Source organism: Pecten maximus, unplaced genomic scaffold (genome assembly GCF_902652985.1).
Source record: "Pecten maximus unplaced genomic scaffold, xPecMax1.1, whole genome shotgun sequence".
Taxonomy (NCBI): Eukaryota; Metazoa; Mollusca; class Bivalvia; order Pectinida; family Pectinidae; genus Pecten; species Pecten maximus.
In genome coordinates, this window is record NW_022982831.1 from 623 (window position 1) to 27,868 (window position 27,246).

The following is a 27,246-nucleotide window of genomic DNA, read 5'->3' on the forward strand; positions in this document are numbered from 1 at the left end:
ACCACCCCTGGCCATACACAATATGATTTGAAGCGGTAGCACACAGATACACACATACATACATAAACACTTACATACATAAAGTAAACTTTGAAACTAAAATACTGCGTATCTTTTGAGAAATGCGAAAACAACAAATTGTTCGCGGAAGTAATAACGAAAGGAAACAACAACAAAATACAATTGATGATGCGTCGATACCTGTTCAGCGGATTAGTTTATTAGTAAATTGCCGAGAGGCGTTTTCGTCGCGGCTATTACCTTTGAAATCGTTTGATTCACTTACTTGTCCTTAAACTGGACAAATCATCCAGACATTTGTCACTTTCGTTGAATATCACTGCGTTTAATCTTTCGGTCTATGATGTTCTCATAAAGAAGACAGACGGAATGGATAGTTAACGCAGAGTTTAGTACTGAATCAAATGTAAAACTCAAGTCTATCGCTGGGCAGTTCAGTGGAAAGTACGTGATAAAGATTTATCTTAAAAAACCGTATATATGATGTCTTTTTACCGACTTTATTGCTTTGCTGTGAATGTATCAATTTCATTTCGAATATTTTGAAATACCTTAGGACAATAGATGCATCAAAATACTTTAAACCTTTATCATTAGAAACGTGAGGATGATAACCAAAAAAATATATATGTGATGTGCGTCGGCCGGGAGTCGAACCCGGATCGACTGACCGTTACACCACCGACGCATATACTGTAAGACGTACGACTATGTGATTGCTCCGATTGAATAGATTGAATAAAATTGCAGAGACAATAGGCATTGTTTTATGGCAAACATTGTCGATAAAGTTGTTTTATTTACTGACAATTGTAGTCACATTGTATGTCATTGGTCTTCATCCTTTTTTAATACCTCTGTAAAGTAGGCAATGTTTTTAGCAATTCTATTTTCACCAAGAAGTGTCAATGCAGATGATATCTCATTATTTCATTGGATATGTGAGAATCAAATTTGGCTAAACTATTTGACATTTGTTAATCTATTGGCGTTACTCGTCCGATTTTCGTGAGATAGATCCATATCGGAACGTCAACTTCCTGGTCGCTGATTATTTGCCATTCGAGTTGATGGACGTTTAGAAAACTGTCTCATTAAGGATGTATGTCACCCGTGATAGCTCAGTTGGTAGAGCGGAGGACTGTAGTGGTAAATCTCAAAGCTATCCTTAGGTCGCTGGTTCGACTCCGGCTCGCGGGATTTTTTTTCCTCTTTCTTTTTAACTAATTATTTCTAGAGAGAACAGAAACAAAACTAATACATTATATGCTCCTCGTTTAACTCTCATATAAACGCTTTTTTCCACGTTTTCGAAGAATTATATACTGTAAAAGAATTCTGCTATAATATTTGCTTAACGATCATTCGGAAACGTGTTGTGCAGACGACTTTTCATGTGTAATTGATAGCTACATGTGTAACTTCCTGTCAACTAAATATAAGCTATATATAAGCTAAATAATATCATTGAGATTTACGGGCAATAAAAATTGACGCCCAACGTGGGGCTCGAACCCACGACCCCGAGATTAAGAGTCTCGTGCTCTACCGACTGAGCTAGCCGGGCTGTTATTAAACATTTACTGTGTACTACTCTCGATGCGTAAACAATTCTAAATGATAAATGAAAACAAAGTTTCACTTTGGAAAGTATTTCGATATGGATTGATTAGATTAATATCCGACAGATGTGGAAAGAACAATGCTATTGGTGTTGTCAACGTATAGTTGCCTACTTTTTCTACGCTGGCTCTTCTTTCCCGCCAATATCTAGGTCTTTGTTAAGATTTCCCGCCATATTTATCCCGTATGTATAAGGCATATTTGACAAGTGAATCAACAATCCTGGTGGACAAATTAATACCTTTCAGTATAAAATTGGAGAAAATGGAAGTTCTAGCGGATTCTGAAAAAAAAGTTCTAACGTGTGAACGCAGAGGTTTAACACTTTTGTAACTGTGATTACTACATCAAATGCAACAAATCATGGTTATAACTAAATATGTTTTCGTCAAAATCAAAACAGTCACCAGATGAATTGATATGAACCGAAAGCTAACGCTTTTTTCTTACTAACTGGTTTTTTGTTCTAGAATTCATGCTGTAATCATTGATTCTTAAAAAATTACTTAAAGCTATATTCATGATTTGGATAAATTACGCAGTGTCTCAAAAATCCGACATCAAGTCCTCACAACACTTACATTTAGCGGAAACATATCCGACATTTATCCATTAGTAATTCGAATATATGGTATGTATTTAAAATAAATACCTAGGCAAACCAATATAATTTGTAGCGTCAACGTCAATTCGTACATTATATACTTATACGCAATTAACTTGTATTTGCAATTTACAAGAACAAATTGATTAGGGAAAACTAACGAATAGAAAATACAAAAATTCAAAATGAGTGATTTTGAAGCGAATTAGTTTAGTGAAATTGTCGAAGCGTTTCGTGCGTAAACTTTAAATGTTTGAACATACTTGGATTAACGAAAACACAGACTTGAATACAATTGATATCTCGTTAATCCTTCGGATTATATAGTAAATGCGAAGGCGTTCGTAGATCGTATTAAATTAAATCTGAATCAATGGTAAACTCGACTATCCGCTGACATGTTCGTGAAATACGTGATAAAGATTATCTAAAACCGAATAGATTTAGCACCTTTTTTGCGTGATGTAATTGATTAATATTTTAATTCTTAGGACATGATGCATTCCAAAATATGAAATATATTGAGAGGATGTAACCAAAAAAATAAATGTGATAGCGTCGAGTCGAATCGGAGCGATACGAAAACCGTGTCAATACTGTAAATACGAATATGGATTTTCCGATAATAATTGAATAAATTGCGGATTGGATTATTTATTTGGAATATTTTGATAAACTTATGATTATTGATCAAAATAGTACATTTATTGCATTGATGTACATCCAAATATAATACTGTGTAAGTAGGAAGTTTTCAATCATTTTTCAACGAAGTTCAATGCAACGATAACTTATATCGAATATGTGAATTGACGATTGATAACTTTAACATTTGTTAACTATTGCGTTATCTGATTTTCTGAAATGATCCATATGTGACTAATCTGCTGTAGTATTTGCATGAGTTCATGTTTTAGAAATGTACTAAGGTTATCCGTAATAAATTAGTTGTATAGCGAAGATTATGAATTAAGTCCTTATCATAGTTCGATCCGGCTGGGGGAATATTGCTATAATTATTAAATTTAGAGAATTGAATTAAACTATACATTTATCTCGTGTTAATCCATAAAAACCATTTTCACTTCGGAAGATATATTGAAATAATTTGCATTATTCTAAGATATTGGAAACGGTTGTAACGGATTTTCTGTGAATTTCTAGTGTAATCCTGTACCTAAATAAGCTTATAAGTATATATCATGCAGATTTGGGCAATAAAATTTGAGACCAACGTCGCTGGACTCCGACCCGTAAGATTCTTGTCTTCTACGATGAGTAGCCGGGCTGTTTAAAATTTACTTTCTAAATCGTGAAAACATATAATGATAAATAAACAAGTTAACTTGGAATATTTCAAAGTTTCGATAGATAAATATCGAAGATGAATAAAATGTATTGTTGTAACGTAATGTTTGCACGTATTTAGTTGGATCCTTCCAATATCAGTCTGTAAATTTCCCACATAATATCTTTAGTTAGCAATAAAAATTTGGAACTATACCTGGTGAAATGACGAAATGAAGATCAGATTCGGAAAGTCAACTTGACCAGAGTTTAAACATTTACGTTTCAAATCAACAATTGGTTAAACAAAATTCTAAAATCTAAAACAATTGGAATATTGTAGAATTCAACGCAATACCGTAGTTAATCAAGTTTGTGTGAAATGCTTCGATTTATCTTCTACCGTATAATGAAACTTTGAATATTGTTACCTATTAGGTATTCATGCAATAATCAACAAATGCAATTAATTAAAAATTGGAAAAAAAAATCAATAAATTAATGGTATCCTGTAAGAGGTTACATTTTAAAGTCGATTATCGGCTACATATAATAATTTGTTCTTCAAAACATACAAATCAAACATGACACTATAAATTGTATTTAAATTTTCGTTAGATCAAAAAATAAATGTGGAACAGTTAATAGAATCAATAAAATCAATAGGGCGTTCAGAATTTAAATATTTAAAACCGTTTTGCATGCTTTCCATTTAATGTTTTCGTAATTGCTAACCTGGCATATCTTGAATCTTACAACTTTCTTAAATATTACAACCTCTTAACTGTTGTACAAAATATTTGTATGGGACGAAACGAGGATCATAATACACAGAGTTGAATAAATGTAAAATCAAGCTATGCTGATTAGTAATATTGATAAATTTATTAAAAAAGTAATAATATTGGTAATTTTGTTTAGTTCTCATGAAAGAAGCAAGTTGCATTTCTAATTTATATATCAAAGAAATCAAATATTTTAGAATATTTTCAAGAAGTAGTGAAAACCAAATATATTTGATTGGTGCGGAAGTGCAAATATTTGACATTTTAACTAGCGTCTCGATCTAAAGATCACAAAATCGTGAATTCTCGATGATGATAATAATTGAAGAACAGAGTTTTAAATGTTTGAGGTGTCACTGTATTTACATGCGTGACTGGTAAATTCAAGTACTTCGACTGGTTCGACTGCGATTTATCTCTTAATAACAATTTTTAAGCAACATCAAACTATCTTTGCTTTACTAAATAATACTTTCCATGTTTCAATTGATTGTAAAATTCTATAATATTAAGACATTGAATTTTGAGCAATTCTGTGTATTTACCAATATCCTCGAGATTCTTTTCATTATTAGCAATCAATTGTAAACTATTTAAAATGGTTATATGTACGCCAACTGTGACAGACTCGGATAAGGATTCTGCGCTGACTGAGCTAATTCAAGGCTTTTAAAACTGTTCTACTTGGACATAGATATGAAATTATTTGAAGATTGATATATTAATATTATCACGACGATAACAGAAATTTTTTTTTAACTAATTATTTTCTAGACATAACAAACTAATACATTTCTCGTAAGATTTCCCATATTAATACGATTTGCTTTGACAAGTGAATAAAATCTGGAATATATTCGTATAAAATTGGCAAACGGCAAGTTATTAACTACATGTGTAACTCCATAATATAAGCTATATAATAATAATATCATTGAGATTAACGGATAAAAATTGACACTGGCGACCAACCTAGATCCGTAACGAGAAAGAGTCTGTTAAAACCGTACATTTCGTGCTTACATTAAATGATTAAATATTTCACTTGGAAACTTAGTAGTATATGAGTAAATCAAATTCGAAACAATGTATATGAAACAATAGTTACACTCGTCTGCGAGCTTATACTAGTTGATTGATTAATTTCGCAAATTTGGAAAAACATTTGAAGGTACAATCTGTGACAATCTAATTAATCTGAAATATTTAATCTCGATCTGTAAAAAATCTTACCAAGCGGGCAATGTAGGATCTACACAAATCACAGATGTTCTCCGATGATTGTAAATACCGAATTTACATGTATACTTGATCTTATGCAATGATCAAAGACAATCGATTGTCACTTGTGAATTGTGTTACTCGTTATATTTAAAAGTAACGTAGTATTAAAGACTTGTAATCAAAGTTATCAACACTAGGTCGTGAAGCGGCTTAAGATTTTTTAAAAAAAACGTTTTCATTATTAACGAATGAACCGAATTTGATTCATCATATTTAACTTGAAATAAGTTAATTTAAAATATTACTGAAAAGTGAATACAAAAATATGTTGTGCGAGATCGAAACATCATGCTTATACTCCGTCTTACGTAATATATATTCGTAAAATGAAAAATTTCGAATAATTTACGAAAACTGCGAAACTGATTTATACATTTAACCATTGTAGCATTATTAACTTTTTTATACCTAAGAAAAGTTTCAATTTATTGCAAGTCATGAACTACTCATTATGAAAGTGAGATAAATTGTAGTTTGCAATATGTACATTGGTTACGTCTTTTCCGAAGATATTCGAACTAATTCCGTATTCTGTTATGATCTTGTGAAAATGATAAAGTATTCGAAATTTATAATGAAGAGAATTGTAATTCAAAAGTATTATCGGTATGGTGATTTTCATATCTTTAACAATATCAGAAGACTTAAAACAACTACATTATTACTCCATATAAACTTTCACTCAAAATATTAGTAAAAGAATTTGCTTATATAAGATCTCAAGTGTTTGCAAGCTTCTTGGTTAGCACTTTTGATCCTCAATAATTAACAATATAGAATTATTTAATTCGCAAGAAAAATTAACAAACAATGATGACCCACCCCGAGTTAGCGATCGCTTCACTAGCTACGGGCGGAAATTTACTTTCGCTCTGCTATTCTAAAATTCTAAATCATACTTACAAGTTACATAAGTACTTTGTTGAAGATTATATCGAAACTCAAATATTAGAAATCTCGTTAGAATGTTCTCTAGCTCTTAGCCGAATAGTTGTTAAGTTCATATAAGGATAAAAAATATGTGAGTGCCATCCGTGGCAGATTATATAGATAAATGAAAAATACCGTATTAATCTTTAATAACTTTTAACATGAATGCTAGTTGAATTATCATTTCATTTTGAATAATGATAAACTTGGATAATCTAAATAGTAAACCTAATCATTAGTAACGAGATATGTAACCAAAGTAAATGCTTTTACTGGAGTTCGATTCGTTGTTATCTTAAACAAGACTCGATTTATTGCTTTGACTGAATGTTATACATCGAATTGACTGGTATATGTAATATTTCGTTAGTTATTAAAATGAAAGAATAACCAAATATAATATTTCTACCTAGACGATGTATGAATTCAAATGCAGAACTATATTTGTATGAATGAAATTTGGATAAAATTATATTTTTAAATTGGCGATCGTTTGATATGATACATATGAGTCATTTGGTATTTGCATCGAGTTGACGTTAGAAAACCTTAAGATGTATGTACCGTAAACTCGTTGTGGCGGAACTGATAATTCAAAGCAACTTAGCGTGTTGAATCGTAAGATTTTTTTTCCTTTTTTTAATTTTGTAGGAAACAAAACTGAAATACCGTTTAATTCAAAATTTTTCCACGTTTTCGAAGAACTATATATTGTAAAAGAATTCTGCTATAATACTTGCTTAACGATAATTCGGAAACGTGTTGTGCAGACGACTTTTCATGTGTAATTGATAGCTACATAGTGTAACTTCCTGTCAACTAAATATAAGCTATATATAAGCTAAATAATATCATTGAGATTTACGGGCAATAAAAATTGACGCCCAACGTGGGGCTCGAACCCACGACCCCGAGATTAAGAGTCTCGTGCTCTACCGACTGAGCTAGCCGGGCTGTTATTAAACATTTACTGTTTACTACTCTCGATGCGTAAACAATTCCAAATGATAAATGAAAACAAAGTTACACTTTGGAAAGTATTTCGATATGTATTGATTAGATTAATATCCGACAGATATCGAAAGAACAATGCTATTGGTGTTGTCAACGTATAGTTACCTGCATTTTCTACGCTGGCTCCTCTTTCCCGCCAATATCTAGGTCTTTGTTACGATTTCCCGCCATATTTATCCCGTATGTATAAGGCATATTTGACAAGTGAATCAACAATCCTGGTGGACGATTAATACCTTTCAGTATAAAATTGGAGAAAATGGAAGTTCTAGCGGATTCTGAAAAAAAAGTTCTAACGTGTGAACGCAGAGGTTTAACACTTGTGTAACTGTGATTACTACATCAAATGCAACAAATTGTTCGCGAATGTAATAACGAAAGGAAACAACAACAAAATACAATTGATGATGCGTCGATACCTGTTCAGCGGATTAGTATATTAGTAAATTGCCGAGAGGCGTTTCCGTCGCGGCTATTACCTTTGAAATTGTTTGATTCACTTACTTGTCCTTAAACTGGACAACTCATCCAGACATTTGTCACTTTCGTTGAATATTACTGCGTTTAATCTTTCGGTCTATGATGTTCTCATAAAGAAGACAGACGGAGTGGATAGTTAACTCAGAGTTTAGTACTGAATCAAATGTAAAACTCAAGTCTATCGCTGGGCAGTTCAGTGGAAAGTACGTGATAAAGATTTATCTTAAAAAAACCGTATACATGATGTCTGTTTACCGACTTTATTGCTTTGCTGTGAATGTATCAATTTCATTTCGAATATTTTGAAATACCTTAGGACGATAGATGCATCAAAATACTTTAAACCATTATCATTAGAAACGTGAGGATGATAACCAAAAAAATATATATGTGATGTGCGTCGGCCGGGAGTCGAACCCGGATCGACTGACCGTTACACCACCGACGCATATACTGTAAGACGTACGAACTATGTGATTGCTCCGATTGAATAGATTGAATAAAATTGCAGAGACAATAGGCATTGTTTTATGGCAACATTGTCGATAAAGTTGTTTTATTTACTGACAATTGTAGTCACATTGTATGTCATTGGTCTTCATCCTTTTTTAATACCTCTGTAAAGTAGGCAATGTTTTTAGCAATTCTATTTTTCACCAAGAAGTGTCAATGCAGATGATATCTCATTATTTCATTGGATATGTGAGAATCAAATTTGGCTAAACTATTTGACATTTGTTAATCTATTGGCGTTACTCGTCCGATTTTCGTGAGATAGATCCATATCGGAACGTCAACTTCCTGGTCGCTGATTATTTGCCATTCGAGTTGATGGACGTTTAGAAAAAATGTCTCATTAAGGATGTATGTCACCCGTGATAGCTCAGTTGGTAGAGCGGAGGACTGTAGTGGTAAATCTCAAAGCTATCCTTAGGTCGCTGGTTCGACTCCGGCTCGCGGGATTTTTTTTCCTCTTTCTTTTTAACTAATTATTGCTAGAGAGAACAGAAACAAAACTAATACATTATATGCCCCTCGTTTAACTCTCATATAAACGCTTTTTTCCACGTTTTCGAAGAACTATATATTGTAAAAGAATTCTGCTATAATACTTGCTTAACGATAATTCGGAAACGTGTTGTGCAGACGACTTTTCATGTGTAGTTGATAGCTACATAGTGTAACTTCCTGTCAACTAAATATAAGCTATATATAAGCTAAATAATATCATTGAGATTTACGGGCAATAAAAATTGACGCCCAACGTGGGGCTCGAACCCACGACCCCGAGATTAAGAGTCTCGTGCTCTACCGACTGAGCTAAGGCCATAGCCCATTAGTCTCCACAGCTGAACCATAAAAAAAAGGAAAAAAGGAAAGAAAAGAGGGAAAAAGAGAGAAAAGAAGAAAAGAAAGGAGGGAAAGAAGAGAGGGAAGAGAGGGAGAGAAGAAAGAAGAGAGGGAGAGAAGAAAGAAGAAAGAGAGGGAGAGAAGAAAAAAGAAAGGGAAGAGAGGGAGGGAAAAAAGAAGAGAGGGAGAGAAGGAAGAAGAGGGAGAGAAAAGAGGGAGGAGAAAAGAGAGGAGAAAAAAGAAGAGTGAGAGAAGAAAGAAGTGGAAGAAAAGAAGAAAGAGAGACAAAGAAGAGAGGACTGAGAAGAAAGCAGAAGGGAGAGAAGAGAGAGAGAGAAGAAAGAAGAAGAAAAAAGAAAAATTGAAGAAAAGAAAGGAAAAACAAATGATGGACTGAAAATAAGATTGAATGAACTAGTTAACACATATAGAGTTTGTGTTTCATAGAAAATCTGTATGATCTTTGATCTTTTCGAACAAATTTTCTATGAAACACACTCTATAGGTGTTAACTAGTTCATTCAATCTTCTTTTCAGTCATTCGCTTGTTTTTCTTTTGATCTTTTCAAACAGAAATGTTGTTAAGAACATATCCATTTGATGACAATAGTTACAAAATATCAAGAACTGCAAATATGTATTACTTCCACCGAGATTTGAACTCGGATCTCTTTCCAAAAAGAAGGAAATTGTTCTTTCCAGTTGAACTATGGAAGCTTTTTCTTCTTTGCAGAACTTGCTATATGACTCAGATTTATGAAAAACCAACATTTGTTTACTCAATTTCATAGAAATATCAACATATATGACAGATTTGGAATAAGTTAAGAAAGTCATAAAAAAGTTTCCTCTGCTTTTGCAAGGGCTTGGAACCTTCTACTGTATCACAATATTGAAAGAAATATTTGTCATACAGCAGGCAGCATTAAAAAATTTTATGGCTTTTGTTGCTACCATTTCTTGCTCCACAAATTGTCCTACATATAAATGTATGGTAGCAACAGATGACTGAGGAGGCTTTACTGTTGAAACTGGCTGCCCTTCTGCAGACTCCACATGGCTCTACTGCGGATCTTTCTTTTTCCTGGCAACACCCTTTTCTTTCAAACTTGCCCTCCATTCATCAAAGGAACTTGTCCCTGTCTTCCCACAGTATCTGAAGCCCATGTATTGTTGGTGAGTGGGAGGTGTTCTCTCTTCTCCACACTTAGGGCACTTGACAGTTGCGGTCTTTCTTTTCTTGGCCATCCCTGCATCCACAGCTTTCCTCTTCTGTCCTGGCTGTACAGTTGGTACCATTGATGTGGGCAGTGGTGGTGTCACTATCACTTGGAACTGTACAGGTGCAGAGGCAGGTGAAGAAGGCATAGGGAGGATTGGCCGTAGCAAAGCTGGTGTTAATGGCGCTTTTACAATCCTTTTCTTTAGCTTGGCCATGCCAGCAGTATCAGGTGGACACTGAAACCGGAAGGGAGGAGTCTGTCCAGACTGCAAAGACACTGGCTTCGGTTTTGGTGCTGGTGCTCCTTGTCCAGTCATAGAAGCTGATGGAAGATCAATGCCTTGCATTAGGATCTTGAGATCCCTCTCCTTCCCCTTTTTGTTGTACCTAAAGCAAAGAATTAGTTGTAAATGATTTTTGTTTAAATCAAATAAAGTGTTCAACATAAATGTGAGAATTTTCTCAATTTTGTTAGCTCACCTGCCCGAAGGCCTATTAATGGCTCCCAAAAGCCCTAAGTAAAAGCCCTTTAAACAGCCAAGAGTCGCAGAGAACCAGTATTAGGCCTGCAGCATGCTGGGAGGAAGGGCTGAGAATGTTGTCCAAGTTAATTACCTTGGCATTATTCAAGGTCACAGGGGTCAAGTATATTTAAACCTATTAATGACTTCTGATGAATAACAGAAAGCCCCAGAGACCTGATATTTGGCCTGAATTATACTGGGAAGAAGAGCTACCAAGTTAGGTCAATGAATAATCATGACCTACATAAAGGTCACAGTTAAAATAGGCTGAAACCATTCTTGTTACAACTTATTATACCATGATGATTTCTTTAGAATAGCCATGAGATTCTACTTCAAACCATTCAAGTAAAACATCTACCCCAAGACTCCTAAGTTTAATATAGGTACCAACTATAACATTTATTTGATTGATTACATAGAAGTAATAGGATGGAGATCCAACAATAGATGGAAATTATTGATTTTGGAGTTCTGAGGTTGAGAAGATAAATTTAATGGAAAAGACAATACCACAGACTGTGTATATGGTAGCATGCCCACAGTTGACAAAGAACGTTTTCTATGCAATACAAAAGTTGTCTCAATCATACATTTCATGCAATGGGTCATTAAACTTACCACTGTTGAATAGTCTTCTGGTTGAGACTCGGAAGCTGAATATCAGTGCTATCCAGGACCCTTCTGCTGGATGTAATCAGGAACTGGATCCTGGAATAGCCTTCCTTGATTAGTGTCCATCGTGACATGAATGGAGCATTCTTGATACGCCTGTCACTTGGGTAGCAGAGCAACAACTTCTCCACAGTAGCCTCCACATACCTGTTGCAATCTGGCCAGTTTGCTCTGGTGGAGTTTGGCCCAAGGACAGCTCTACAAATAAACAAAGTAAATGCACATGACCAGCTATAATCAATTTTAATTTTCAAAAATAACAAAACGAATATGTCTAGAATGTAAATATAATCATTAAACTGTCTTATTTTGGTGTCTTTGGTCGATATAGATGCCAGAGCTTTGCAAACAAACATGCTAGCGCACAAAATGAAAATGACATTTGTTTGCAAAGCTCTGGCATCAATATCGACCATAGACACCAAAAAAAGACAGTTTAATTTATTTTTCAAGAATATTTCGGTAACACAAGAATAAAGAAAAATTGTGTCTCGTCCTTCCCCCTTTGTTGATAACGTCCTCCAAATTACACTTGAGAGTTCAGTATGATAGTATCTGTAACCTCACCAAGTAACAATTCATTTGGATAGCAATAACAGTGTAAAGAGTAAATTTTAAATGCAAATGTTGTTAAAATTATTTTTAAGGAGGCATAACAATTTTGATTATTGACTGAAAGGGCATGAATTAACTCTACTATGGTCCCTCAAAGAACTGTTAGAAGTATTATAATTACCTTTCTATACTGGTCACTCCTAGCGCCACATTTTTCTTCGGGCTTTTGAAGCGTCCTGACCCAGCTGACGAGAACCTTTGGGGAAACCGTGTCCTGGTTTTGTCAAAGTCTGACAAAGAATCCCACAGCCTGATGACATTGAGTGCCTGGTTTGTACTGAGGCCAGTGGCCTGCTCTCTCAGGGTCACCAGGAAACTGGCCAGGTTGCAGACATGGGAGTAGCCAGGCACGTTATCAGGATCAAGGTCATTCTGAAATAAAAATAATTTAATAGTTTATTGCTTTAATACTACTCTACTCTGCTCTACTACTCTCTTCCCTAATACTCTCTACTCTACCATACTATGCTTACTCTACTCTACTCTAATACTCTCTTCTCTACTCTACTACACTCTACACTACCCTACTCTAATCTACTCTAGTCTCTACCCTACCCGACGCGACCCGACGCGACCCGACCCGACCCGACGCGACGCGACGCGACGCGACGCGACGCGACGCGACCCGACGCGACGCGACGCGACGCGACGCGACCCGACGCGACGAGACGCGACGACGCGCGACGCGAAGGGACGCGACCCGACCCGACCCGGCGCGACGCGAGGCGACGAGACGCGACCCGACGCGACGCAACGCGACGCGACCCGACCCGACGCGACCCGACGCGACGCGACGCGACCCGACGCGACGCGACGCGACCCGACCCGACGCGACGCCAAGGGACGCGACGCGACCGGACGCGACGCGACGCGACGCGACGCGACGGGACGCGACGACACGCGACACGACCCGACGCGAGGCGACGCGACGCGACCCGAAGACGCGCGGCGCGACGCGACCCGACGCGACGCGACGCGACCCGACCCGACCCGAAGAGACGCGACGCGACGCGACCCGACGCGACGCGACGCGACGACGCGCGACGCGACGCGAAGGGACGCGGCCCGACGCGACGCGACGATCGCGCGACGCGACGCGAAGGGACGCGTGCCCGACGTCGACGCGACCCGACGCGACGCGACGCGACCCGACCCGACCCGAGCCGACGCGACGCGACGAGACGCGACGCGACGACGCGCGACGCGACGCGAATGGACGCGACGCGAAGGGACGCGACGCGAAGGGACGCGACCCGACCCGACCCGACGCGAAGGGACCCGACCCGACGCGACGCGACCCGACGCGACGACGCGCGACCCGACGCGACCCGACGCGACCCGACGAGACGACGCGCGACCCGACGCGACGACGCGCGACCCGACGCGACCCGACGAGACGACGCGCGACCCGACGCGACTACGCGCGACCCGACCGGACCCGACGCGACGACGCGCGACGCGACGCGACCCGACGCGACCCGACCCGACCCGGCGCGACGCGACGCGACGCGACGCGACGCGACGCGACGCGACCCGACCCGACCCTACCCGACGCGACGACGCGCGACGGACGCGACGGACGACGCGGCGACGACTGCGCGACGCGACCCGCGACGCGACCACGACGCGACGACGCGCGACCCGACACGGACCCGACCCGCGCCCTGACGCGACGAACCGCGGACGAGAAGGCGACTGTCGACGGCTGACGACGCGTCGCCCGACGCGACCCGACGAGACCCGAGCTACTACTCTCTACTCTACTCTACTCTACCCTACTCTACTACTCTCTACCCTACTCTACTACTCTCTACTCTACCCTACTCTACTACTCTCTACTCTACCCTACTCTACTACTCTCTACCCTACTCTACTACTCTCTACCCTACCCTACCCTACCCTACCCTACTCTACCCTACTCTAATCTACTCTACTCTTTTTAATTAGCCAGTTATCAAGTGAAATTACTCATGTATTTTATTTTCATTTGTTACTAGTGTATAATGGCCTGACAATCAATTGTGATGTGATGATACTGCACTGAGATCAAAGGAATTGAAGAAGGTGAAACAAAATATTGTTTAAAACCTGCCAAATTATAAGTGCTTAACCTTTCATTGTTTTTTTCTTTTAGCAAATGGAGTTAAATAAAGCCTGTTAAGTCCATAATGAATTTTGAAGCTGTTATATTGAGTAGATTTATGACAACCACGTAAAAAATGAAAAAAAAAAAAACCATAAGATACTTAGATATATACTGGTTCTATAATTTTATACCACATGTAGAATGCATCTAATACTCACATCATCGGGGACAGTTTCTGCACTAGTGACAGGAGACAACTCTTGACGAGGCTCAGACTGTTCAGTAGTTGGTGTCACGTTCAGCTGGAGTTCGGTGTGTTGTGTATCTGTAACCACAAAATTAATTATTATTAAGATCATTTTCTTAAAAATATATTAATTTCAGTACCTTGTACTCTTTAATTGCTTCAATATGAATGAAATACATAAAGTAACTTAGTAACTTTATAATTAGCTTAATGCATCCCCATGGAGATATGTGTTTTGTAGGATCATCTTTCTCCATTTTCTATCATAAGCCTTGTTCATCACACATTCAAGGAAATATATGCGAAGTCCACACAGGTGATTCCTGGACCATAAAGGCAATTAGATCCTGTTCTGGTATAAGATTAATACAAACCTCTCACTAGCTCCTGGTACTCCTCTTCTGTTGGGATCTCCAAGAGGGGCTTGGTAGGAGTTGCTGTTTGAGGTGCTGCTGCCTTCAATGAAGGGATGGTCAGATCCTCAAAGACCAAGGATTCCTCAAACCCTTCATCCTCCTCACGAGACTCCTCATCCTCCATGGTATCCTCCTCAATGGATTTGACTGTCGCCAGGTATTGCACAGGGACACCAGTTGACTGAGAATATAAATATTCCAAGCCGATGAGTTCACCTGAAATATAAAAAAGAAATATAATATTAATACCATTTATAGGGATATTTTAACTACCCATGACAAATGAGCTTTCATGCTAAAACCTACAGAATCTTTAAAAGTGAGCTTTGCTTTACATGTATAATATCTCAGGATATTTGACTCATGTGGCCATGAAAGAAGGTTAAGATCCTTCATTTGAATAATCTTAATTGTCATTCACACCAGTGCTGTCACAATAATTACATTCGTTCCTCTGTTAAGTAAAAGAATTTTGCACCAATTCCAGCCAAAAACATTGAAACGAAGACCACTATTTTCACACCATGAATGTGTTTGTTAATCATTTGATGCCCAGCAATCCTCTGTAACTTCGGTAAATACTAGCATAAAGTCTAGCAATCCAGAGGTCTTAGTTTCTATCCCTAGTGAAGGCAGTGATTTGAATTTAATTAATCGTGTGCTCTGTTACTCTATATATGGTTAAGTCTTTCATACCAATATAGTCAAAATGCTCGCTTTTGCCCAATCCCTGAGGCTCCTTGGGGTCAGCCACATCATTTGTATAAATTTGAATACCAGCCACACAGGGATGCTTCCTATCAATTTTGCTTAAATTCTGAGAAGTCAATTGTTGACGATGGATGCCAGACGCCACAGTAAAGCATAAAAAGAAATTATTCTATGTACCTGTGTACGTTCCAGGTACTGCCAAGTTTGCACTCAAGTCTTTCCCCAGGATTTCCTGTGATAGACGGTTAACAGAGTGGCGCAAACTACCATCATATGACAGCGGCCCTTGCCCTTCCCGCTCAGTTGTTGCCACTCTGTGTCTGTCCTGGTTCCAGCGATAAATGCCATCCAGCATGTAAACCTGGAAGTTTACGTCGCTTGCAAGAGTACCTATAACAGAATTTAAAATTAGATTAATACATTCAACAGATATTAGACTGAAAAATAATATTATCTGCTCAAACACATTATATATTTCCACCACTGAATGCCTTTTAGTATAAAACATTTAAAACATGAATATTCCAAAGAAATTGTTGTCAACTCTCAAGAGATTATACATACAGTACTAATTTTGTTATGCACTGTTTACAGTCTAAGAGCAATGTATTAAGATTATCATTATATATTCTATTTGACTGTGATTTAGATAATGAAGAACAGCCTGACTAAAACCAAATAGACAAACATATAGTTGGTATACTGAATAACTGGGGCCATGGTGGTCGAGTGGTTAAGTGGTTTACGCTATAGTCGGACGTTGAACAAAATGAAAACCTGAACCAAATGATTTTTAGCTTTTATGATATATCCAAGAATAAATGATTTTATGATTTTTTACCTGGAATAAACCTGTTCAGGTGAAGATGAAAACTCTCCAGTGAAGTGGAACCTCTGGCACAACGGTACTTGGGCAACAGCACACCACCTTTCCTGACAGTGCCAACTTTGGTGTACAGCTGAACACCATCAGGATCCTGGAGACAAGCTACATGCGGCGACTGCTTAGCCCAAATTTCCTGCATCCTGACACTGTCAAACAAAGGTACTCCAAGGATGTCTAGTCCCTTGTCACCATCCATGGACATGATAAGGGCGCTGATCAGCTCAGTGGTTTCCTTTGTCCCTCTGGTCACCCTACGACAGTGTAAGGCCAGCTCGTCAGACTTGATGTGGCGCACAACGTCTGCCTCCGATGGATCAGGTATGTGTTGCTGAGTCATCACTGCTCTCTTCGCTTTCTTCAGAAGATTTACATCTTCCTCCTCCCATCTGAAGATACAGTGGCTCAGACGACTCATGAAGATGCCATACAAAGGATGGGCATCAGTTGTGCAGCCAACAGACAATCTCCGCATGAAGTGCCAGATGTCCAACCTATTAAAAAGATTAATACATATGTAACAGAGCACATGATTAATTGAATTTAAATCAATGCCTCCGCTAGGGATCGAACCTGGAACTTCTGGCTTACTAGTCTTACGCTCAACCAATCGAGCTAAAGAGAAGATCTCTCTAGCCGAGCTAGTATTTACCAGGATTACACATCGGTGACATTGATTGTAACAACACCATACTTACATTTAAGGGTTTAAACAATTATTTATCATTTTCAATATTTTAGCCATACCTTCTACTTGTTTTAATTTGCTTTATTTTAAAAGTTAATTTAAGACTAATTTGATATGAATATTCAGTCTTTTCCTTGACAAACATTATCTGAACTGAAATGTTATTTGAGTTTTCATTTTTGTAAAGTGTGGATATTTTACCTCACAAGGAGATATGGCCAGTTGCTGAAGTACTTCAGGACACAGCTGCTGTCACAGCAATCTCTGTCGACGTACAGCAGACGTGGTGGATCAATTTTGGCCTCAATGTACCGTTGACATAGTCCAGTTATCATGTTCGCAAGGCCCTGACCCTCGTTAGCAGTCAAGACGGACATGATCACTTGACCGTGCTCATTACCCACATTGGTAGCCCACATTGCAGTCTTTGAACTCTTTCCTGTAATTTAAAAAGTATTGATTTAGAAAACAAGCAGCTACAGTGAAAAACAAAATATACAAATATATGATCTAATGTTCATGAGTTGGATAAATCTGAAAGCAGTTCATAATTTTTATCCATGATCATAGGACCTTAAGCACTTATCTTGAACTGCCCGACCATGTTCAGTACAATCAAAGAGATTTTGGTGAAAGACAAGTGTGTTACCAATGCACCATCCGAATAAATATTATTTTTGTAATATATCGTCATTTTGGCTTTCCTAAGTTTCCCACCAAAACAAACCTTGTATTGTAAGATACTAATCATGTATTATCTATACATTTTGCTTTAAATAGGTGTGTAAATATCAGCTACACATTGAAATTAAGGAACCTTATTAAACAACTACCCCATTGGAGTTCCTTTTAGTACATACCCGCCAACTTTTTGGTGATCTTCTTGGTCGAGTCTAGCTTCAGTACACTACCAAACAAAGAGGTGATGGAGGCCTTGATGAAATCCAGACGCTGGAGAACATCTAGCTGGTAGACTTTCATCAGCCATCTGTGTTGTGGCACAGGAGCTTGGTGTGGAGGCTCTTCAGTGACTCCTGTTGATATCAGTCCTGAAGAGCTGGCGGCCATGAAGGTTTTACATGCTGTAAGGTAATGGTGAACCTTGCGCAGGTACATTTCACCATGTAATTCCTCCAGCTGTTTCTGCACCATACTGCTGCTGTTCCCTAGTCCTCTCTGACGTAACAAAGTCACCACCTTCTTGTCGCAAGAATACTTTGCAGTCAGGATTGCAGGAAACAATAGTTGTCTGTCTCTGTCCAGCTGTGACACAATGTTGTGTGCCCAGGCAACCATCTGTAAGAAAACACCAATATTTGAAATGGTTACAGTCAGTTGAGACTTAATAGTATAAACTCTATTGATTTCAACAATAGGTACAAGCAATCATTCATGTTGATTTCAAGCCTTGCTCGGTTTATAACCATGCCAATGAATGCCCCAAATTCTAGTGACAGCATACATAACACTGGTAGGCAAAAGTATCTAAACACTACGAGAGTTAACATTTGTCATGTTTGCAATCTTCAGTTTTGAATATTGATCATTGCAATTTTCACATTCTCATTTGATGTCCACTTTTAAACGTTTTCTGTTTTTTTTTTGCGTTTGTTCTTTTTTTATCTTGTCTAGATGGATGTCATATTGTAAAATGAATCACATGACATACACATATAAAAGACACTACAAGATGCTTACCTTTTTACAACATTTAGAGCAGCGCAGGTACTCTGCTCCCATGTTATAAAAACAGTCAACATCAACAACAAGTCTGGTCTTTTGATGCATCCCTGCACGTGTTAATATTCCATCACAGATGATGCTGTCCTCAGATACGTGTGGGCAGTGCAACTGGACACCCCAAATGTTAACAGGCATCCACAGGAAAAGCCGGTGACCAAAATACCGGTCTGCTCGGCTCCTGGTGTTGCCTGACAGACTTGGCTGTGGTGGGTCGTTCCAAAGTTGTGAAACCCTGTCGGATTTGAACTCCATCTTGTTGTTCGAGTTGAGACAAAAAAATGTCCTCGACACCCATTGGTGATCAACTTTGGGTAGAGTCGTCCTCCATTTTTCATACAAAACAGGTTCTGAAAATTAAATAAATGAAATAATTTAACCATATAACTGTTGTGTAATGGTTTTCGACCATGTCATTATATGGTAAGATGCATGTGTAGTAACACTATTGTGACATCATATGCTATCTGATTTAGCATAACAATTATCTAATTTGGACTAGATATCTTTTATATATTGTATCTTAAATATCCTACTTAAAATTGCACATGGTGCCAGATCAGATAATCATATGCTTAGTGCGATATTTGAACATGTCATATTAAAACTGAATTTTCATATAAGATACCTTTAACATATATCAATTAGACAAACATTATTATATCATATATATATAATTTTATAAATTAGATATCAGGTATATGATTTAAAGAGTTTTAATATCTACATTGCACTTGAAATTTATCTTAAGACAGGTTCCATATTGGAGACTGGCTTCAAGTCCAGGTCTGCTTCAAAGCAGTTGAAAAATATTAGAAAAAATAAGTAAATATTTTTCAACTACTTTAATACCTGGACTTGAAGCCAATCTCCAATATAGAACCTATTTCCTGCAATCTTGTCAAACAAGGTGTGTTACATCTAGCTTACCAACTGATGTGGATGTAAGTAATGTTGGCTGAGATGTGCTGGGAACTTGAACAGGTGGCTCCACCAACAGCTCATCAACTGTAAAATATATTTCACATTAGCCAATCTATACATTTAGTGAACAACAAATAAATGCATTAACTTTGAAATGTTGTTCAAAATATAAGATATCTCTACAAATCGTACAAGATATGTAATATGTTATACAACATCAATATATGTAAGAAATATGTCTTAAAATGATATTAAATTCAATTTTTAAATATCATAAAAGATATACATATAACATTTAAGTTATATGTAACATAGGATATCTTACATGCCAAATGACAAAATTTCTTATTTGATATCTTAAATATATTTGATATCTTAAATATAGTACAATATATCTAATGAAGCTACAAGATATCTTATAAACTTTAAGAACATATCCTAACTTTAACAATATCTCATAATCATGCCTATAAATTGAACAAATATGATGGCAAGTTAGTATATATCTTTTTAGGTTTATGTAATATAAACCCCAGGACTCAAGATTAAATCACTTCTATCCATGGATGGATTTCCTTCCTAGAGCTTCTATGTAATTAGTTTAAAACATTCCATAGGTGGTATCCCTAAAAAACCCTGAAGTCCTGGAGTGGGGTAAATGTTTTACTGGAATAGCCTTTAATTAAAATAGAGATCTTATGCAAGCTTTATGTATTGAAGCTTTCCAGTAAAACTTCCTAACTAACTCAAGAATAAATAGCTTATGTCCATGGTTGGATTTTACAGGAATAGCCCTGACAAACTTTTAAACAAATATTCTTTTAAAGAATGTGATAAACATAAAAAGGTATCTTAAATACTCAATAAGGATTTTGATATAATCTGGTTTAATATAGGTACTGGATAAACATGGGTGCATGAATAAATAATAGAGTGAGATTACCACAAGATACTTTATACTACATACCAGGACTAGATGTCACAGGGGATGCTTCCTGGAAAGGCGCTAACTGTACAGTTGGAGCAGGAGACAGCTCTTCAAAATGTACAGCCTGGGCATGAGCTGCAATATTAACAACAATAATTCAGTTATTACACATGGATTAAAAGAATCCAATAAAGTTTCATCTGCAGTTTTTTGTTCAGTATCTTTTATTACAATGACTGCAAAAAAAAACTAAATAAATAAATAAATAAATACAATTTTTGAAACTTAACATTTTTGTATATCCACCAGTCAAAGGCAAGGAAATAGCTGCCATTTGTTTTGTTTTTTTAGATAACCAGAAATCATAAGAAAATAGAAATTGATTAATTCATTTTAAACAAAAATATACTTGAAGTCATTATTAAAAAAATAAACAGAAAGAACGGCAAGCCAATCCAGGATTTAACCACCATCATCATCATAACCATCATCATCATAGCACCATCATCATCATCATCATCATAGCACCATCATCCTCCTCCTCATTATCATCATCATAGCACCATCATCATCATCATCTTAGCAATATAGTAACCATTGCTATGTTAACACATAGATTATTATGTTATTTTTTTTTTATTTTTTCTAAATTTTATTTTTATTTACCTGGACGTGTAACTGTTGATGTTTTCAAAGGAGGAGCCAGGGGCATCTCTCTACTTTGGGAAACTGTGAATAAATAAAAACAAACTTTACACATCATCATCATCATCATCATCATAGCACCATCATCATCATCATCATAGCACCATCATCATCATCATCATAGCACCATCACCATCATCATCTTAGCAATATAGTAACCATTGCTATGTTAACACATAGATTATTATGTTAATTTTTTTTTTATTTTTTCTAAATTTTATTTTTATTTACCTGGACGTGTAACTGTTGATGTTTTCAAAGGAGGAGCCAGGGGCATCTCTCTACTTTGGGAAACTGTGAATAAATAAAAACAAACTTTACACATCATCATCATCATCATCATCATCATAGCACCATCATCATCATCATCTTAGCAATATAGTAACCATTGCTATGTTAACACATAGATTATTATGTTATTTTTTTTTTATTTTTTCTAAATTTTATTTTTATTTACCTGGACGTGTAACTGTTGATGTTTTCAAAGGAGGAGCCAGGGGCATCTCTCTACTTTGGGAAACTGTGAATAAATAAAAACAAACTTTACACATCATCATCATCATCATCATCATCATAGCACCATCATCATCATCATCTTAGCAATATAGTAACCATTGCTATGTTAACACATAGATTATTATGTTATTTTTTTTTTATTTTTTCTAAATTTTATTTTTATTTACCTGGACGTGTAACTGTTGATGTTTTCAAAGGAGGAGCCAGGGGCATCTCTCTACTTTGGGAAACTGTGAATAAATAAAAACAAACTTTACACATCATCATCATCATCATCATCATAGCACCATCATCATCATCATCATAGCACCATCATCATCATCATCATAGCACCATCACCATCATCATCTTAGCAATATAGTAACCATTGCTATGTTAACACATAGATTATTATGTTAATTTTTTTTTTATTTTTTCTAAATTTTATTTTTATTTACCTGGACGTGTAACTGTTGATGTTTTCAAAGGAGGAGCCAGGGGCATCTCTCTACTTTGGGAAACTGTGAATAAATAAAAACAAACTTTACACATCATCATCATCATCATCATCATCATAGCACCATCATCATCATCATCTTAGCAATATAGTAACCATTGCTATGTTAACACATAGATTATTATGTTATTTTTTTTTTATTTTTTCTAAATTTTATTTTTATTTACCTGGACGTGTAACTGTTGATGTTTTCAAAGGAGGAGCCAGGGGCATCTCTCTACTTTGGGAAACTGTGAATAAATAAAAACAAACTTTACACATCATCATCATCATCATCATCATCATAGCACCATCATCATCATCATCTTAGCAATATAGTAACCATTGCTATGTTAACACATAGATTATTATGTTATTTTTTTTTTATTTTTTCTAAATTTTATTTTTATTTACCTGGACGTGTAACTGTTGATGTTTTCAAAGGAGGAGCCAGGGGCATCTCTCTACTTTGGGAAACTGTGAATAAATAAAAACAAACTTTACACATCATCATCATCATCATCATAGCACCATCATCATCATCATCATCATCATCATCATCATCAACATCATCACCACAGCAATATAATAATCATTGTTAAGGTTAACACAAAAGGATGATTATGGTTTAAATAAATCATTTACCTGGACGTGTTACAGTTGAGGTCTGGAGGACATTAGAATCAGGGGGAGCCATGGTTACCTCTTTGCCTTGGAAAACTAAAAATTTAATTCAGAATTTTTTTTTTTTTTTTTTTTTTACAATTAACATATACTTAATGTAAATATCTAAACTTTCATTTATTAGTTTTCAAAAATTCATCTTTTTATTTACTGACTAATGCAAAACAGTAATTATCTTACAATTATCAGACTTTTGTGCTGGTAAATAAGATAGATATGAACCTGAAAGAATTATATCAATCGAGGTGAAGCCCAGGTCAATATCATTCTTTCGGGTTCCTATCACATCATATTTACCAGCACAAAAGCCCATAACTGTTTTATCATTGTTTCTACAATAAAATCAGAATTAAGTTATTATTGTAAAATAGAATGCTCGGCTTAGGAAAATCTGTACCTCAATCGATGTCAAATTCCTTCAAGTATCTATCATAATTGGTACATTTGTCAAGTTTTTGTGCAATTCACATTTGCCAGTATGAGCCTCCATGCGGAGTTAAGCTAACATGACAATTGATGCCTTTATTGTGACGGGACAACTGACGCAGTATTCTCTTGATAAGTAGTGATTACAAGTTTTTATGGACTGGCCACATGTATGGGATTCAGCCAATGAGAATTTGATAAATTTTCAAGCATACAATAAAAAAACATTAGTGAATATCGTACGTTGTCTTGAAACTGTACATAGATTTGGTGTGGAGTCCACTGCACTTGATAAAGGTTGATTGGAACCTGAAATACAGAAATAAATTTCAACTCATAATATCACAAATCACAAGATTTATCATAATTAAATAAAAACTGCCAAAATTACATTGAAAAAGTTTACTGAATGATACCACTCATAATTAATTAGATTATCAATGATTTCAATTATGTTATAATAAAATCATTTCAAAATATATTTACTCACGTCAATATTTCAGGCTCAACATTTTGTGCTATTTATGGTTTATGGTTTAACAAAAATTGATTTTGATTTTCTAAAAGGTTTTAATCATGTATGCAAACTTAAGTTTGTTCAAACTTTCTCTCTCATCTTCATGATTAATTAATTATTCTACTATGCTTATAAGTTTGATAGTGACAGAAAATTGTAAAAAAAAATTAAGAAAATCCCTCAAAGCATATAATGATTAAATACTGATTAAATGCCATCTGACAATGGCTGAATAAAAAAATGCAAATCATTTAATGCTGAAATAATGTTTCTTATCACATTTAGCAAATAGCATATTTATAAATTTTGGAAATTTATATGCATGTGGAAGTATTCCATCACACATGCACATGGAGTTCTAGCACACAATATCAATGAAATACATGCAAAGTGGCAAAAGATACAGGTAATATACAATTCAATCTTACTAACAAACACACAAAAGATTGGCATCACCCATACAAATGACTGGATTTTTCACAATATATAACTATACATGTCGTGCCATGTAAAGTGTAGTTTAATGTACATATTACAACCTGTACATGACAACAAATAAATCAAAAGGTGCTAGACTGAAGGTACCTGAGGTTCATGCTAAGGAGATGGTAACTGTTAAATGAGGTAACTTGTGTATACGTGTCTACTATAGGTTATATACACAACTTATGGTAATATATATATATAAGTTAAGGTGACAACCTTTGACTTTCAGCTAAAATTATTTGTGGTTGCATATGGCTGACTATATGATTAGTAACTATGATGAAATTAAAGTCAAGTATATAAAATTAACATCTCTTAAAAAGAGACACAGTAGAATAATAAAAATTAACATTTATGGATCTGTGCAAACTGAAGAAGTTTCAATTATAAATGTAAGTATTAATAATAAGTTCAGTAAATGTAAAGTAACTTAATTATACAAGTAGAGTATCAATTCCAAAAAGAAAAGATCAGACCAACACCATTACACAGCACACACCAGATGTTAAGCTACAGCCACCAATACCTATATACTTTAAACGATTGTTAAGCACCCACAAAATGATAGTACACACATACTCAGATATCAGCAAGTCGAGGTGGAGGCAGAATTCAAAAAGCAAATTAAAGCCCGGATTAGGAAAGGTATACGGAAAAGTCAAGGATTGTGAAAGATATGATATTAAAGCTTGGTGCAAGCAACAAAGTAAAGTAAAGCATTTATACTTATGCTTAGCACACAGAATGAAACTATATACAGTGTATATGTATATACAATTTTCCAGTGCCATGAAATATTATGTTTGTGCATATTAGAGTATAATATTTCTAATAGTTAAATAAATGAAGTGACCTTTTAGTTAGCTTTAAATACATAGATTTATAACGCGTTAAACGGTAGTAAGACAGATGATGGATTTTAAAGAATTTTTTGATGGTTTCGAAGTCTTACAACTCATGGCACTAGAAATCAATTACTTACCTTAACCAGGCTATCATATTAAATTTGAAAACAAAAATAGGTTCAATATTAAACTGCTTAGCTAAGAGAAGTCAATAAGAAATGAATACACATACTATGATGGTACGATATGCTATTACATTAACAAAATTTCAAAAATATAAACCTACAGAAGTGATACAAGTTTTCCCTTAAACAAATTTTTGTCATGACACTATGTTATGGCTTGGCTTTTTGAACTTATTTTCGAAAAATTTTCGAGTATAAAAGACAATTTAATTTAATTATTTTCTTTTGATCATTATAGACTTTATTATTATTAATACTTACTTGAAGCGACCGACTCGTATTCCTCTAAACAGGCCACCAGCTCTCTGTCATCTCTGCTTGGGATGTCTAGAAATTAAAGAAACAAATGATTAGCATCTATTATGATTTGATATACCGGTAAATATATAGAAACATATAAATAAAATGTTCTTTTCACAACAGGACTGCACAGATGACACTTTAATCAAGAAAGTAATAACACATATTTATCATATAAATTATAATGCCAATTAAAAGGAAAATATTTTTTTATTCTTTTTTTTTTTTATTAAGAAATAGTTTTTGCAACTGAACATTATGTAGATAATCTTGGTTGATACTAGCTGCAAATGCTTCTCGGCTAGAGAAATCTTCTCTTCAGCTCAGTAAGTCGAGCACAAAACTATGCCAGATGTCTTTGTTTTGGTGATTTAGATTGATACTAATCATTCGCTATGTTATTAATATCCTAATGCGTTGATTGTTTCACCAAGAACACAATTCTCACTTTCATTCAGGCTATACTAATGGATAAAGCAGAATTGATAGTAAGACTATATATTAATTTATACATAGTTGCATATTAATACATTTCTTACTTGGTTCAACTTTTGATGGCGATGAAATCCTTTTCATCAAGCGTTGAAGGGCCTGAGGATCTTGTGGGCCTGCCAAGAGCTGCCTGATCTGACCTGGATTAAGCCCTCTCTCACTTGTCTTCTTCCTCACAAGTTCTCTTCCTTCATTAAACAGGAGTACGTAACGCTGAAATAAATACAAAATACTATTTTGATACATCAATGGAATAAACAAGCATACTTGAAATTGCTTCAGCAATATAATGACGAGAAAAAAAAAGATATATAGTCCCTCTACAATTTCTTGTGTAGGGAAGTAATAACTACGCACATAATTATAAACCACAAATGTTCTTATGAATCTAAAAGTTAATATCTTTATCACAAATGTTCTTATGAATCTAAAAGTTAATATCTTTATCACAAATGTTCTTATGAATCTAAAAGTTAATATCTTTATCACAAAATGCATGGTGCCGAATGTAATGTTAGGCATATAAAAAGAAATAGTTTTATGAAAATAATCTTATCAAGAATCGTGTAATAATGTGC

At 35.8% G+C, this 27,246-nt stretch overlaps 1 protein-coding gene and 5 non-coding genes across 6 annotated transcripts; 2 read left to right on the forward strand and 4 right to left on the reverse strand.

Annotated features, from left to right (window-relative positions):
• The first annotated feature begins 1,131 nt into the window (after positions 1–1,131).
• On the forward strand, positions 1,132–1,221 carry Trnay-gua. Its single transcript is given in 2 exon segments — positions 1,132–1,168; positions 1,186–1,221. It is a non-coding gene; the product is annotated as a tRNA-Tyr (tRNA).
• Positions 1,222–1,515: 294 nt separating this feature from the next.
• Trnak-cuu lies at positions 1,516–1,588 on the reverse strand. Its single transcript has one exon. It is a non-coding gene; the product is annotated as a tRNA-Lys (tRNA).
• A 5,827-nt stretch (positions 1,589–7,415) lies between these two features.
• Positions 7,416–7,488, reverse strand: Trnak-cuu. Its single transcript has one exon. It is a non-coding gene; the product is annotated as a tRNA-Lys (tRNA).
• A 1,412-nt stretch (positions 7,489–8,900) lies between these two features.
• Trnay-gua lies at positions 8,901–8,990 on the forward strand. Its single transcript is given in 2 exon segments — positions 8,901–8,937; positions 8,955–8,990. It is a non-coding gene; the product is annotated as a tRNA-Tyr (tRNA).
• Positions 8,991–9,285: 295 nt separating this feature from the next.
• Positions 9,286–9,355, reverse strand: Trnak-cuu. Its single transcript has one exon. It is a non-coding gene; the product is annotated as a tRNA-Lys (tRNA).
• Positions 9,356–10,440: 1,085 nt separating this feature from the next.
• On the reverse strand, positions 10,441–26,886 carry LOC117321009. Its single transcript, XM_033875489.1, has 24 exons — positions 26,716–26,886; positions 26,138–26,203; positions 25,829–25,838; positions 24,087–24,152; positions 23,379–23,453; positions 23,148–23,210; positions 22,922–22,984; positions 22,696–22,758; positions 22,426–22,488; positions 22,200–22,262; positions 21,974–22,036; positions 21,704–21,766; positions 21,077–21,172; positions 20,116–20,193; positions 19,144–19,535; positions 18,306–18,741; positions 17,647–17,884; positions 16,716–17,251; positions 16,052–16,264; positions 15,122–15,379; positions 14,719–14,825; positions 12,536–12,786; positions 11,746–11,997; positions 10,441–10,987 (listed from the first exon to the last, which is right to left on the reverse strand). The coding sequence occupies exons 5-24, from the start codon at positions 23,428–23,430 to the stop codon at positions 10,441–10,443; spliced, it is 3,897 nt and encodes a 1,298-aa protein (XP_033731380.1). The 5' UTR covers positions 23,431–23,453; positions 24,087–24,152; positions 25,829–25,838; positions 26,138–26,203; positions 26,716–26,886.
• Between the last annotated feature and the right edge of the window lie 360 nt (positions 26,887–27,246).

Coding starts and splice junctions, on each gene's coding strand:
- LOC117321009 (XM_033875489.1), bottom strand. CDS start 23,430: ATGGCTCCCCCTGATTCTAATGTCCTCCAGACCTCAACTGTAACACGT. Junction 22,759..22,921: donor ATCAACAGTTACACGTCCAG/GTAAATAAAAAT, acceptor ATTTATTCACAG/TTTCCCAAAGTAGAGAGATG. Junction 21,173..21,703: donor ATCAACAGTTACACGTCCAG/GTAAATAAAAAT, acceptor TTAATATTGCAG/CTCATGCCCAGGCTGTACAT.